This window comes from Emys orbicularis, chromosome 4 (assembly GCF_028017835.1).
Source record: "Emys orbicularis isolate rEmyOrb1 chromosome 4, rEmyOrb1.hap1, whole genome shotgun sequence".
NCBI lineage: Eukaryota > Metazoa > Chordata > Testudines > Emydidae > Emys > Emys orbicularis.
Window position 1 is genome coordinate 39,345,992 of NC_088686.1, and position 15,199 is coordinate 39,361,190.

A 15,199-nucleotide genomic window follows, 5' to 3' on the forward strand; every position below is an offset into this window, starting at 1 on the left:
CAGAGGTGAGCTGCAACTACAGAAAGAACCTTGGGGCAGTTGACAGACCGAAGGGTAGCATTCTGTATTGGAAATGCTGATTCCCTAGGGTGAATCTCAGGAATCTTCTGTGCACCGAGTGAATGGTAATATCAAAATAAGTATCCTGGAGGTTGAAGGCCAAGAGCCAATCTTCTTTCTCTAATGATGGAATTATTGTGGATAGAGTCAGCATTTTGAAATGTTGTGTTCTTAAAACGTGTTGAGTTTTCATAAATCCAGGATGGGTCTCCACCCATTATTTTTGAGACATCGAAGGCTGATCTTGGTTCTGCTTATGTTGGGTCTGTCTTTGTTTACGTAATTGGCTATACTGTCTTTGGGGCTGAGAGTATGGGGCAGCCTGGAATCTCTGGTTGTAAAACCTGCCTTGTTCCTTTTTGTTTGCAGGTACATAGATGCCCAGGGTTTTTAAGGCCACCTGGGAGTCCTTTAAACTGTGTAAGGACACATTGGTTTTGTCAGCAAAAAATTTTTGACCCTCAAAGGGTAAGTCTTCCACAGTGGCTTGGATCTCCCTGGGGAACCTGGAGAGGTGGAGCCAGGATGCACGGCGCATGATCACAGATGTAGCAATGGACCGTGCTGTCGTGTCTGCAGAGTCAAAAGAGGCCTGTAGGGCCATCCTGACAATCAGAGACCCCCTCAGAGATATTTGCCTTATATTGTTCCTTTTTGTCATGGATGTCATCAGGTAAACTTTCAGTAAATTCCAACATTTTGTTAAACAGATTGTGTGTGTGTGTGTGTATTTTGCCAGTAGGGCCGAATAATTGGCTATGCGGAATTGGAATGTGGCAGAGGAGTAGACTTTCCATCCGAAAAGGTCTAACCTTTTCCCATCCTTATCATATGGGGTCGTTCTGGACTGCTATTGTTTTCCCCTTTGGTTGATCGCATCCACCACCAGCAAGTTTGGTGCAGGGTAGGTGAAAAAAAACTCAGCCCCTTTTGCTGTCACATAATACTTTTTGTCAGACCTCTTACAGGAGAGAAGTGCTGTGACAAGTGTCTGCCAGATTATTTTTGCAGGGTCCATAATGGTATTATTAATTGGCAGAGCTATCTTTGCAGTTGGGGATGCCTGTAGTATGTCCATGAGCTTGTGTTGGGTCTCCGGTAGCTGTACTAGCAAAATGTCCAGAGATTCAGCTACCCTTTTGAAGAGGTCTTGAAAAGATCTGAAATCATCCCCTGCAGTGGGGGGTGATGGCATTATCGTTTCATCCAGTGAAGAAGATGAGATATGAGTGGGCAGCAGAGTGTCACCTTCAGCTGTGTCCTCAGGCTCCTCTGTCTCTTCCTCCTGTGTCTCTGAGGGTGCTTGGACATTTGATGGATATTTAGTGTTGTTCTGGACCTTGGTGGGTTAGAGGGCTTGAGGTTTTGGCCCCAGACATTGCCCAGGAATCCCAGTATAGCCAACTGGGTGGGAAGGGTATAGGAGGCAGTGCTAGGGTGACCAGATGTCCCGATTTTATAGGGACAGTCCTGATTTTTGGGTCTTTTTCTTATATAGGCTCCTATTACCCTCCACCCCCGTCCTGATTTTTCACATTTGCTGTCTAGTCACCCTAGGCAGTGCCCATGGTTGCCCATACCAGCCCCACATGTCTCTAGATGTTTGGTGCTGACAGGGTCCAGGTTTAGGTGAGGAGTGGCAAGGAGTGTATATTACTTCCTCATCCTCTTCTTCCTCCTCATCACTGGAGAGGGGAGGGGCTGATCCACAGGGAGTGGTTACCAGGGTTGGTCCCTATCTCGCTGGGGTACCATCGGTACCAAATAGGGGAGTTCCAGGTGTTGAGGCCACTATCAGGTTTGCATGCCTCATGAATTGCTGCGGAACCGTGAGGCTCAATGCCAGGGATGGCATCATGCACTGACTAGGAATTAGGGTCAGAGTTGTCGGTGCCAATGACTTGGAGCAGAGCTGTATAGGTACAGCAGGTGGCGCCATTGTAGTGCTTGGTACCGAGGGTTTCTTCAGCTCCGTAGTTGCGGGAGCTGGGAGGTTTGACTTTACTGTGTGCACCTCCATTAGAGCTTGCCCACACAGGGTCTTTATCTCCTCAGGACATCCCTGGATCAGACGTTCCCAGTCCCCTATTGTCTGGCGCTCTCGGTGCTGTCGGTAAAGGGGCAGATTTCTCATTTGGAGATCGCTTTCTTTTAGGTGATTCTCGTTGTGGGGATGAGTGTGACCACTTTTTGGTAGCCTTCCTAGGAGCAGGCTCCTTAGCAGCTGTTGTTGAAGTAGATCCCCTATCAGATGCGACTGCTGGCGACCGTTGGCCCGGAGGCATCCTGGACTCGGGGTCAGAGGTTGGTCTGAGGGATTTCTCCATCATCAGGGCCTTCAATTGGAGATCCCTGGCCTTCCTTGTCCTGGCAGTCATTTTTCTGCAGTGTGGACACTTTTGGGTAATGTGTGTCTCGCTAAGGCAGCGGACACACTATGTGTGGCTGTCGAAGACCGGTATGGAAAGTCTGCAAGTCAGGCAGTGTTTAAAGCCAGGTGAGCCTGGCATGCCTGAGAGAGCAAGTCCTTTGGAGAAAGAACAGGGATAACCCCATTTTTCTTTCTTTTTACTCTCTCATTTTCTTCTTTTTTCCCCCCCTGAGGCAATAGTTGAGTACCTGCCAGGGAGAAGGAGGCAAGGGTAAAGAGGAAAGGGAAGGATACATAATTTTTTTAAAGAAAAAATAAAGTAAAATATAGAATATAAAATATAAAGGACAAAGGAATAGGGTAGCTAACTAAAACTAAGATAACACCATCAGAAACAACTACAAACTAATAATCTTATCTGAGGTAAGAGAGGGTGCACTGCTGTCTCAAGCCAAAGGCAGTAGAGAAGGAACTGGGGGACAGTTGGCTGTGCACCACTATGTAACCACTCAGAGTGGCGCAAGATGGCTACAAATCTCTGATTACAAGTGCAGGGCGCCAAGACACCTAAAGTGGAGCACCCACAGGGACATTCCTCAAAGACGACATTTGTATTACACTAGCACCTAGAGGCCTCAACAGAGATCAGGAACCCACTGTGCTAGGCACTGTACAAATTCATAGTAGGAGACAGTTCCTGCCCCTGAAAAAGTTTAGTCTAGAGATAAATAAGACAGACAAAGGGTTGAAGAGGAAATAGGAATAGAAAGTTAGTGATTTGCCCAAAGTTATATCTGCAGGTCAGTGGCAGAAGTGGGAAGAGAAACCAGGTTTCTTGACTCGCAGATCCAGGGCCCTATACACTAGACTATGCAAAAGAGAGAAAAATTCAGTTCCGTCTAGGAAGTAAACAATGGTCACTGTGCTACACACAAAGGTCATTCAGAATTTCACAGTCACAGGGGGAGAACAAAACGATCTTCCTCCTCCAAAAAGCACAGACACCTGCTATTTAACCTAAAGGAAATCTCCTCTAGCTTTACCAATGTTGGAGCCTGTGAAATATTGGAATTTGAGTAGTCCTCATATCATCATTTAGAGGGCACTAATATGCATGTTGGCCTGTATATTACCATTTTTAGAAGGTATTTAGGTTCCTAAAGATGCAGATAGGCACCTAGTGGGATTTTCAAAAGTGCCTTTTTCTCCTCTGATTTTAATCAGAACAGGATCAGGCCCACCATACGTAACAGGCGATGAGCATCTTCAATTTGCTCAGCACTCTCAGAATCAGGCTCACAGAGGTAAGGTTTACATTCCAAAGAGCACTCTTCGAAGCAGTGGGCAAGCATTGCATGTAGGACGCAGGACTGCTGCAGATATCTGAAGTCAGGACTGAGGCTGCACATTGGCAGAACTGAACAGGGGACAGAAACTGAATGCCGCAAGCCAAGTGAGGTGCTCTGACAGAGTTGCTAGGTAGAAGGGTTGCATAGTTCATATCTACATGACACTTGGCTCAAGTTAAAGCAATTAGTTATTCTCTTCTATGAACACTAAATTTTCATTTTTTTTGTAGACAAATGTATTTTCAAAACGATACAGTATATATAAACCAGATTAGATAGATAGATAGATAGTAGAACCTCAAAGACAAGAACACCAGAGTTATGGACTGACCGATCAACCGGACACCCTGTGAAACCGGAAGTAACCAATCAGGCAGTAGCAGAGAAAAAACAAAACAAACAAACATAAAAGCAAATACTGTACTGTGCCTGTATTGCATCTTAAAGATAGGCACATCTGGGTTGCCTGTCCCAACTCCCCCACCCCCACATGCGGGGCAGCCACTTACAGCAAGATGCTGGGGCTGCCAGCCCAAGACAGCTGGAGCCAGCAGAGCAGGAACAGTGCTGGGGTCTGCACTGCTTTCACCCCTTCCCCCCACCCCCGTCAGGAGGGGGATGCACTGCTTTTACCCCCCACCTCTGGTCGGGAAGGGGATGCACTGTTTTTTACCACCACCTTATGGACAACCTCCATTCCCAAGGTGTCCATAACTCTGAGGTTCTACTGTAGTTTAAAGAGTAGAGAGATCATGTACATAAAAACTGGACAGTCTTCTATGAAATGGCTCCTTTTCAAAATGTTACAGTAACTTCAACCAGCCTTTAAATACACTATGATAAACACCACCCAATGTTATTTTAGTACTAATACTTTAAAAACATTATATAAAGGCAGAGCATAAAATAAACACATAGCACAAAGGATGCACTTATACCTTGACTAATCTTGCACTTTGGAGAGTAATTAAACAAAAAACAACAGCTGTAACTAGCATTAACAAATCTGAGGACTTCTGGAGAGAATTCAGGAAAACAGTCACATTTATAAACAGCCTTCCATTAGATCACATGAAGGTGCCTAATTCTCCAGCTGTCTTGCATGTTAGTACTTTCCAAAATTCTGTGATTAAATTATATTAGTGTTCCTTAGTTCTTAACTGTCTAAAAACTCTATGCTAAGTACACTCTTCAGCACTAGAAAGCCCTTTTTAGTGACATTAACAGAAAGCTGTCCTTCCATTTTACAAATGGGAAACTGAGGCATGGCATACTTGACTTTCCCAAGGCTACATGATGAATTGTTGCCACAGGTGACATTAGGACTCTGGTACTCATGGTTCCTAGTCTTGTTCTCTGACCATGCTTTTCTCCCTGCAGATGCAGCTGACACCTTAACCCAGACTAAAAACTTAGAACATTCATTGTTAAACAAATATTGTGTATGTGATCTACATTCTATGGGAGAGCTATTTACATTCAAGGGCTTATATTGAGGAGAGTTAAACAATCTTTGTGTCAGAAATCAAAATTCAAAAAGGAATCTTCTTCCTATTTGCTACTTCACAGAAGCCAATAAAGAACAGTCACGTCCAGGAGTGGCAGCGACTTGACAGCAGCAGTAATGAAAACCCTCAATTTCTCCTTCAAGCTTCCTCTCACCTACGCTCACCTCAGGGAAACAATGGAAATCCCACTGAGTCATTTAAAATGGGACTAGACAAAGCACTGGAAAATTATACACTGTATGGAAAAGTCTTGCTATGGCCAAGGAGATGAAGGTGGGCAAGATGGTGCAACAAGATCTTATCTGCTAACCACAATTCAATCAAGTGGATAACTTCTATCTGTGGTCCCTGGGGCTGACAGCCCTATTCACAGCTTAGAAAATATTCTGCCTGTAAACATTGCTATTAAAGTGCATTAGTATTAAGAAAAAAACTAACAACCATGGAATGGGAGGGCGGAAGATAGAAAAACAAAGGCCTTGAGATGTTGTCTGCAGGGGGATGAATTTTATATTAACTGAAGATAGCAAAACCATAGCAAAACCTTTTAAGGAAGCTGTACCACTATTTTGGCAGTGTGACTCAGGGAATACTGCACTAAACTGGAGACCTGAGTTCTATTCTCAGCTCTGTCACTGGCTTATGGGTGACCTTGAGTAGGTCACATCCCTTTGAGATCTAGGGGTGAAAAGCGCTACAAGAGCTTATAATTAACAGTTACTCATGCTTGCAAGGATAACACAGGTTAAGATTATTTAAAAAATCTTACCTAACTTGTAAAAGAAAAATAAGAAATGTGTGACCATGGTGCCGGAGGGGCTACACTGAGAATGCTTATTCAGGGCAAACTGCAAAGAATGATCCCCAAAAATTGTTTTATTCAATAATTAGATTTCACTAAGCCAGTAACCAAACAGCTTCTGTAGCCAAATACAGTCCCCTTTAAGCAATCCAGCCTTTGGCTCCCACCCAGACAGCCAAGTCTAATATAGTGAGGGTTACTAAAAACCTTATTCACCATCTATAAAGTTCTACGAATCTCAAGAAATCAGACACATTACCCACCAGGTCAATGAATATTTCAGATTTTGTCCAAATATATGCTTACAGTCAATCCTTATTAACCAAATCTAAGATTTATCAATAAAAAGAAAAAAAGAGTTGCTATGGTTAAAGATCATTATACATACAAATATGAATGAAGTTCTTAGGTCAGTTTCATGGCAGAAATGGTGAGGCTGCTGATTTGTAAAAATCCTTCTGGATTCAAATTAAAAGGTCCAAGTGCAGAGTTTGTTCAATTTCTTACATGGGAATTACAGTGTTAATCCAGAGTAGACCTGGAGACTTCAGTCTTGTGGGTTTAGACTTTCCCAGGAGATTTAAGGAGATCTGATATATCAAGGATCAGGCCCAAAACTTCCTTTATAGCTTGAAGCCAGTCGCCATCACCGCAGGCCTTCCTTGGCTGAAGAGTAGGCAATGTATACAGTTGCTTTGATTCTAATCTCAATTTCCTCTGCATACTCTGGTAACTAGTTGTATTCATTAGCATAAGACAATTAACCGTCAAACAGCTCACAGGTAGTTTTACTATGTGGAGTCAAAATTTCAAAGAGAAATGAAGATAATATTATTACACCACAAGTTCCATCTAAATGATAATATCCCCTGTGATCTTTGAATCAATAGAATACAATAATGAACCATTATAGACAGGAACAGAAGTTTACAAACTAATTAGATCACATTGTTAAACTTCTAACAAGATAAAATTATTGAACACAAATACAATTTGTATCTATCCTTACATATAACAATATGTAACCCTTCTTCCACGTGAAGCCGGCAGCAACCAGGGCTGGGTTCAATATCTAGGGGTTCATTTTCAACAATACAAGGAGTCCTCGGACTTACGACAGAATTTGTTCCTCAGAATTACGTTGTAAGTCGAAACATTATGAATCGAAACTGCTTTTCCCATAGTAATCAATGGTATGAATAACAACATTTCACTACCCCTGCATTCAGTACTAAAATGATTTGTAACCCAACACCAGACAAAATTGATCACTTTGAGCAACACAACTCTATCAGCTGGATATCTAGGCAGAGTAGGCATGTTCATGTAAATACAGTTTGCTCCTGAAGTCTCTCCCCCTCCCAGCTAGCTGTTAGGGGAGAGCTCATTCAGACCCTGCTTACAAATATAAGCCTACATATCAAGGGTTCTAGTACTTAACAAGGCTTTGATAACTATCTACAAGGAATGGCCCTGTTTACCATTTCAATACTCTTCTAATATGTTCTTAAGGGTTGCTTTCAGGTCACCTAGCCTGCTGGTTACTTAACCCTCTCTGAATCAGCATCACATGTAAGCAAGTTGTTTTTCTATAAACAGCCTATTTAGAGTAAGGAAATTATTGTTAAAATAAGGAAAAATAAATTAAGCAAAAAAAAAATTACCTCACACTATGTTAAAATAAGTTAAAATAAAAGAGAAACAGGGAAAAAGGAGTTGAAAAAGTGAAGGAAAAGTGCAGAGGGAAAGATGAAAAGGAGACTTACTGTGAAAAAGAAAGTTGACAATTTGAAAGACAAGAACAGGGATAAGAGTATGTGGGAAAAGCTAAGAGAGGGTTACTCATTTTGTGCAGTAACTGAGGTTCTTCAAGATGTGCGTCCCTGTGGGTGCTCCACTTCAGATCACAGTACATCCTGGCACCAACGAAGACCTTCCAATCAATTGTGACAGACCAACCAGAGATGAGATCAGAAAAGCCATCACTATGATGAAGAATAGGAAGGCGGCTGGACCTGACGATATTCCAGCAGAGGCCCTGAAAGTAGATCTGGATGTTTCAGTGGAAATGCTGTACCCCCTCTTTGAGAAGATATGGGAAGAAGTGATTCCAGCAGACTGGAAAGAGGAATATCTTATTAAAATCCCCAAGAAAGGAGACCTCAGCAATTGTGCCAACTACAGAGGAATCACACTTCTGTCGGTGCCAGGGAAGGTCTTCAACCGAGTCCTCTTAGAGAGAATGAAGGATGCCGTCAATCCACAGCTACGAGATGAGCAAGCAGGTTTCCGGCAAAATAGATCATGCACGGACCAGATAGCAACGCTCCGCATCATAGTCGAGCAGTCTATGGAGTGGAACTCCTCGTTGTACATCACTTTTGTTGACTATGAGAAAGCATTCGATAGCATGGATCGAGAGGCTCTCTGGAAGCTCCTTCGGTACTATGGCATCCCAGCAAAGGTGGTCAACCTGATTAAGAACTTATATGATGGCATACACTGTAGAGTGATCCATGGAGGGCAGCTTACAAACAGCTTCCAGGTGCGAAGCTGAGTCAGACAAGGATGCTTGTTGTCACCATTTCGCTCTCTCCTTGTCATTGATTGGATTATGAAGACATCCACTTATGAGCATAGGAACGGAATCCAGTGGATGTTGTGGACCCAGCTTGATGACCTGGACTTTGCCGATGACCTTGCACTCCTTTCGCATAGCAAACAGCAGATGCAAGAGAAGACCAACGTAGTGGCAGCCACGTCATCACAGGTTGGCCTCAACATCCACAAGGACAAGACCAAGATCCTCAAGATTAACTCCATCAGTAATGACCCAGTCACACTGAATGGAAGCCCTCTGGAAGAAGTGCAGTCCTTCACCTACCTAGGCAGCATCATCGACCAACAGGGTGGCACAGACGCAGACATCAAAGCAAGGATCGGTAAGGCAAGAGCAGCTTTCTTACAGCTCAAGAACATCTGGAACTCTAGAGAGTTGTCTTTGGCAACAAAGATTAGACTGTTCAACTCCAACGTGAAATCAGTCTTATTGTATGGAGCTGAAACCTGGAGGATAACTAAAACAACCACCTGGAAGATCCAGACCTTCATAAATAGTTGCCTTAGAAGGATTCTCCAGATCCGCTGGCCAGACACCATCAGCAACATCTACCTCTTGGAGAGGACCCGTCAACTTCCAGCAGAGGAAGAAATTAGAAGGAGAAGGTGGGGTTGGATAGGACACACACTACGCAAGCAGCCAACCAACATCACTAGACAGGCATTGCGGTGGAACCCCCAAGGCAAGCGGAAAAGAGGCCGTCCAAGAAACACCTGGCGACGCGACCTTCAGGCTGATAGCCCATTTTTATGCTATACCTGGAACCAGTTAGAGCAAATGGCCCAGGATAAAGGACTCTGGAGATCTGTGGTTGGCGGCCCATACCCCGATTGGGGTGACGGGCATGAGTGTGAGTGTGTGCTCGGTCGGGCCACGCATGCACAGTAGCTGTCTTGCCACACCGTTGAAGTCTTGTGTAGCACACACCCTGACCCCCTCAGTTCCTTCTCTACTGTAGAGTCCTTGTATCGAACTACAAAGTAGAGGGGAAGAGGATAGGTAGTGGAGCACCCACAGGGACACACATCTCAAAGAACCTCAATTACTGCACAAGGTGAGTCACCCTCTCTTCTTCGAGTGCTGTGCCTGTGGGTGCTCCACGTCAGATGACTGTAGAGCGCGGGCCGAGGGATGTACTGGTCGCCGCTTCCAGCAGATGAATGTAGAGCACTGTCCCCAATTCCACTTGGTCTATTTCTCTGTCTACTAGATTCGTACGGTCTGGACTGAAGACGATTATACTATGTGTCCCTGGCATGGTGGCAAGGTTGGTAGCACTTTCTCTTAGTGGGCGGTGTTTAGATGCTCAGTCTGCAAAGAGATGCCTGACAGCCCTTCATGTAATGGAGAACCTCATCGGTTTTCGATGAAAACAATTTATCTTTGTCAAAGGAAAGGTCTTCCACCTTCATTTGCAGCTCTTTCAGAATACCGGCCAACAGGAGCCAGGAGGCTCTGCACATCACGATAGTCCTAGCTGTGGTGTGAGCTGCTGTATCGGCCACATCCAGAGAAGCCTGTATAGTAGTCCCGGCAACTAGTTGCCCTTCAGTGAGCACAGTCTTAAATTGTGCTCTCGTCTTCAGGAAGGTCAGACGTAAACTCAAAGTGTTTCCTGTAATTGTCTGGTTGGTATTCTGAAAGAGCTGCAAATTAAGGTGGAGGATCTTTCCTTTGACAAAGATAAATTGGTTCACTGCCTTGATCACTAGTGAGTTTGGTTGTGGATGGGAAAAAAGAAAGTCCATTCCCTTGGCTGGCATATATTATTTTCTGTCAGCCTCCCATTTGCATGTTGGAGGGACGGTGGCTGGCATCTGCCACTCTGTTTCCGCAGGTTCAAGGACTGCATCATTTATGGGCAGAGCAGATTTGGAGGATGAGGAAGATTGCAAAATTTGTAGCAACTTGTGTTGACTTTCCTGGACCTCCTCTAGGTGAATGTCCTGGCTAAGTGCTATGCATTTAAAAATTGTTTGAAGTAATAGAATCATAGAATATCAGGATTGGAAGGGATCTCAGGAGGTCATCTAGTCCAACCCCCTGCTCAAAGCAGGACCAAACCCCAGACAGATTTTTGCCCCATATCCCTAAATGGCCCCCTCAAGGATTGAACTCACAGCCCTGTGTTTATCAGGCCAATGCTCAAACCACTGAGATCCCTCCCCCAACCCATCTGCCAGTGTAGGTGAAGGTGGCATGATGGCCTCATCGGGGGAAGAAGAGTTGTGTGTTAGGTCCTGAGGATGTGTGGCTATTTCTTCTTCTGGATCCTCCATCATCTCCTCTGGGACTACCGATGTTGTAGCCACTGAAGGTAAAGGGTGACACCGAAGTTCACCTCTGGTTGGTGATGAGGTTCATGCATTTGTATGCTGCCCATGGGTCCCACGTGGCCACTGCATGGGGAATGCCATGAGGGGACACACCCATGGTTATCCATACCAAGGGTAAGGTGGTTGTGCATGTTGGCCTTTGGGTCTCAGTGTACCCCAGCAAGTCTGTGTTGAGTCATGGGGGAGCATTGTGGGGAGAACACTCCTTCTTCCTGGTCCTCATTATCACTGTTTTTGGACATCAGCAGTGCTGTGGGAGACGTAGGCTGTGTAAGACGCTCCTCGCAGGTGATCCGTCGGTGCCAAGAAGTGATTGGGGCACTGATGCAACAGTAATATATTTCTGATGGAGCAATTGTTGTGGTGCCGGTGGATGTGGTGCTGATGGTTTAGTTGTGGCAGGAAGGTGCACAGCCCTCTTGTGGCTGGATTTGGTCGGGGCCAGTGGGCCCATCACGGTGCTGTCAGTCAGTGCCAGTCGAGGGGTCGGTGCTGAGCAAGGCAGCATCGCTAAAGTCATGGTTGGCACCAGAGGTGGCTGCATGGTCGGTGCCATATCCGTTGCAGGTGCCAGCATGGTTGGCACCCATGTAGGAGACATGGCTTTGTCTATGTCTCGACTCCTTGCCCTTCGCTTTGGATTCATTGGCATGGCTGGTGCCGGATACCGGGGGAGTTATATGTACTGGCTCTCAAGGTCATCTGCACCAATGGTAACAACCTTGCAGGGGACTGTTTCTTTATGCAGATCCCACGGAGGAGAGGTTGATGCTTGCTTCCTCTTTTCATAAGAGGATAGAAACGTGCTCTTGGTCGGTTCAGACTGGATCGGTGAGCATTTAGAGGAAGGCTTCTGTTGGTTCTTTTCTGACCCCGGTTGGAATGATCTCTCTCTGAGGATCATTTTGAGGCGGAGATCCCAGTCACGCCGGGCTCTCGCTTTCAAGATGTTACAATGAATGCAGTTCTGTTGTATGAGTGTTTCTCTCAGGCATCTCACGCAGAGAGACCGTGTGACCGCAGCATCGCTTCTCAGCAGGAGCCGCATCTCTTAAAGACAGGGAAGCATGGCATGTCCAAGGGAGCGGGGAAGCAGAGAAAACTTTTGCGGGTGATGCTCCAAAGGGAGCAGGGAACTGGAGAAAGAAAACTATTTTTTTTTTTTTTTTAACAACTAATCCTAACTAATAACTACAACAAACCTAACAACTAAATTTCTATTTTTTTCTATCTACAGGGGAAGAAGCTATCGCATTGCCCTGAGCTCCATCTTCAGCCAAAGATGGTTGAGAAGGAACTGAGGGGGTTGGGCCGTGTGTGCGCTAAATGAGACTCCAATGGTGCCGCTAAACAGCTATTGTGCACGTGTGGCCTGACCAATCACTGCTACCGAAAATTTCCACTCAATGGCACCGGAACGCACCGTCACCTGAAGTGGAGCACCCACAGGAACAGCACTCGAAGAAGAAGAAGAAGCAGGAAACACCATACAGTGAGCTCTGTTTACAAAAAGACAAGGACTGGTCACAGAAAAGAAAAATAAAGTGAAGCAATACAAACAACAAGCAAACAAAAACGAGGAATAAAAATATACAGCTCCATGCAACGGATGTGGGAAAGGAGTACAGCAGGAAAATGCTGTGAGGCAGAGAAGATCATAGAATCATAGAATATTAGGGTTGGAAGGGACCTCAGGAGGTCATCTAGTCCAACCCCCTGCTCAAAGCAGGACCAATCTGCAGACAGATTTTTGCCCCAGATCCTAAGATGAGGGTAGAGAATGGAGGAGGAAGAAAGAGAGAGAGAAGTGGTAGTTAAACATTTAGCACCATATATGAGAGAATCAGAATTTAAACATATTGAAAGAGTCTGTTATTCCACACGTTTCTCAAGGAAGTAAACATATTTTATCACTATACTTACATATGAGTGACTTTACTTAAATTGTAGAAGGAATGGGCCTCCAGCCTTTGTAACGTAGCATCTATGGAGATATAGCTAAACATCAGGAAAACAGAAAAAGAAACACGTCACATAGAAAGACAGGTTGTAAGCAGTGACCAGTGCTCATCGTGCTTGTTTTATTGTTCCTTCCCATTCTCTTCAGCCCCCAGTTTGTTTGTTTTGTCTTAAGGGAATGTCGTAAATGTTTGTACAATGCCAAGCACAAGTGCCTGATTCTGATTAGACCCCACATACAGTTAAATCAGAAAGACATGAAGAAAACATCAGAGAAGCAACTGGAGTTCACTTTGTTGAGGGTACTAAGCCCCAGTTCAGGTTCTTTCCCCCAATTCCACTTGGCCTGGAGCAGCAAACCACAGCCAGTGGGAGCCGCGATCGGCCGAACCTGCGGACGGGGCAGGTAAACAAACTGGCCCGGCCTGCCAGGGGCTTTCCCTATATAAGCGGCATCCCAAGTTTGGGAAACACTGGAGTAGGGAAACAGTGGGCTGTGACTGCAACAAACGCTCTTAAATTACATCGTAAGCAGACCATAAAGGCAGCCTACATTCAGAAGAGCATTGAAAGAATATATCTTTCTCGCATGAATTTAAGAGAATTTTTAATTCCACTTTTTTCCCCCCAATGACAGTCACAGGTGATATGATAAGAAGGCAATGTGCTCCAGTGGCAGGTTAGTAGACTGGAAGCATGGAGCCCTGGATTTTGTTCTCATTTCTACATCTGACTTCCTAATGGGTGATCTTGCAAGTCACTTCTCTTTATATCTCCATTTCCCCCTCTGTAAGTAATTGTAATGCTTTGTAAATGCTTTCAGATATATGAATAAAAAGTGCACCATAAAAAATAGGTATTATTAAATCCCAGGGTGAATTTGTGTTATTTCCACCTATTTCTCTGACTACACCCCTGGAAATACTAAACCGTTGTAAATGTGCAACAAGAAAATATGGGTTTTTAAATTTATTTTTATTTAATTATTCCAATCACATTATTCTCTTAACTATTAACTGAATGGATTCATTTTAAAATGGCATGTGCATTATAATATTTTCTTACTCTTAAAAATGTTGCTAGAAACAGTAACTTTTGAAGCCACTTTATTTTGTTGCATGTGGCACAGTTCAGGGCAACTGCACCTATATTCCCCCTCAGGGGTCCCCAACAGCACCCACTCTAGGCTCCTGGCTTCTCAGGCATCACCTCATTTGGGTGAAGACATGTCTTTCTTCCTCCTGACCAGAGTTTTTTCTCCCCAGGCTGCAGAGTTCCTCATTTACACTATGACATTCCCAGCAAGCCAGCCTGTCTAAACAGGCTGGTGTCTACACTTTTGCTCACTCTTCAAAGGCTATAAACAGCTGTAATAGCCAGCAGTCACAAGTTACCACACAGCTCTTTATAAGCAAGAACATTTATTCTTAAGGTGAAAGCATTATAGAGAAAACAATAAAAGAACCTTACACACATGCAAATAAGCTTATCAGGGATCACCCCCAACTCCAACCAGGGCTCTGGTAGGAGTCAGTCCTTCAAACCCCACCAAAGGGGTTTTTCTGTGCTTAAAAGTTCGTAACAGCTTTAGCTCAGAACAAGCATGCCAAGGGGGCAGATCAGCCTGTTTCTTGAATCAGTTTGGGCCTTTTTCCTCCGATCTTTGACAACAAGCAATCAGTAAACAATCACCCTTCTGGGGGGGGGGGGTTAGCTTTAAAGGCTGGGTTTTTACATAATCAAGGGTGGGAATTTGCATTCACATCCCCGAGATTCCCCAGGAAAACACTTTATACTGTTTGTCCCAAAAGTCCATCCTCCTCTGGCACACTGATGAGTGTAGTCCTTTGCAGTTCATAACACTTCCCAGGATTCACATCCCATCTTCCACCCTAGAGAAGTTACATGCAATCCCAGCCCACAATAATATATAACTTCTGCATTTACAGTGGGGGCAAAAACCTAACTGGCTTCAAGACTGAGCTTGGTAAGTTTATGGACGGGATGGTATGATGACACTGCCTACAATGGCATGTAGCCAACCTGCAACTACTAGCAGAAAATATCTCCAATGGTTGGTGATGGGACACTAGATGGGGAGGACTCTGAGTTACTACAGAGAATTCTTTTCCAGATGTCTGGCTGGTAGGTCTTGCCCACATGACCAGGGTTTAACTGATCACCATTTGGGGTT

At 44.6% G+C, this 15,199-nt stretch overlaps 1 protein-coding gene across 1 annotated transcript in view; it reads right to left on the reverse strand.

Moving 5' to 3' along the window:
• The window catches only part of TSHR (thyroid stimulating hormone receptor), a 237,947-nt gene that overhangs the window by 109,328 nt on the left and 113,420 nt on the right, over positions 1-15,199 (reverse strand). Inside the window, exon 3 of the mRNA XM_065403505.1 lies at positions 12,970-13,044. Coding sequence (XP_065259577.1) covers positions 12,970-13,044 — 75 coding nt within the window. The remainder of the gene's footprint in view (positions 1-12,969; positions 13,045-15,199) is intronic.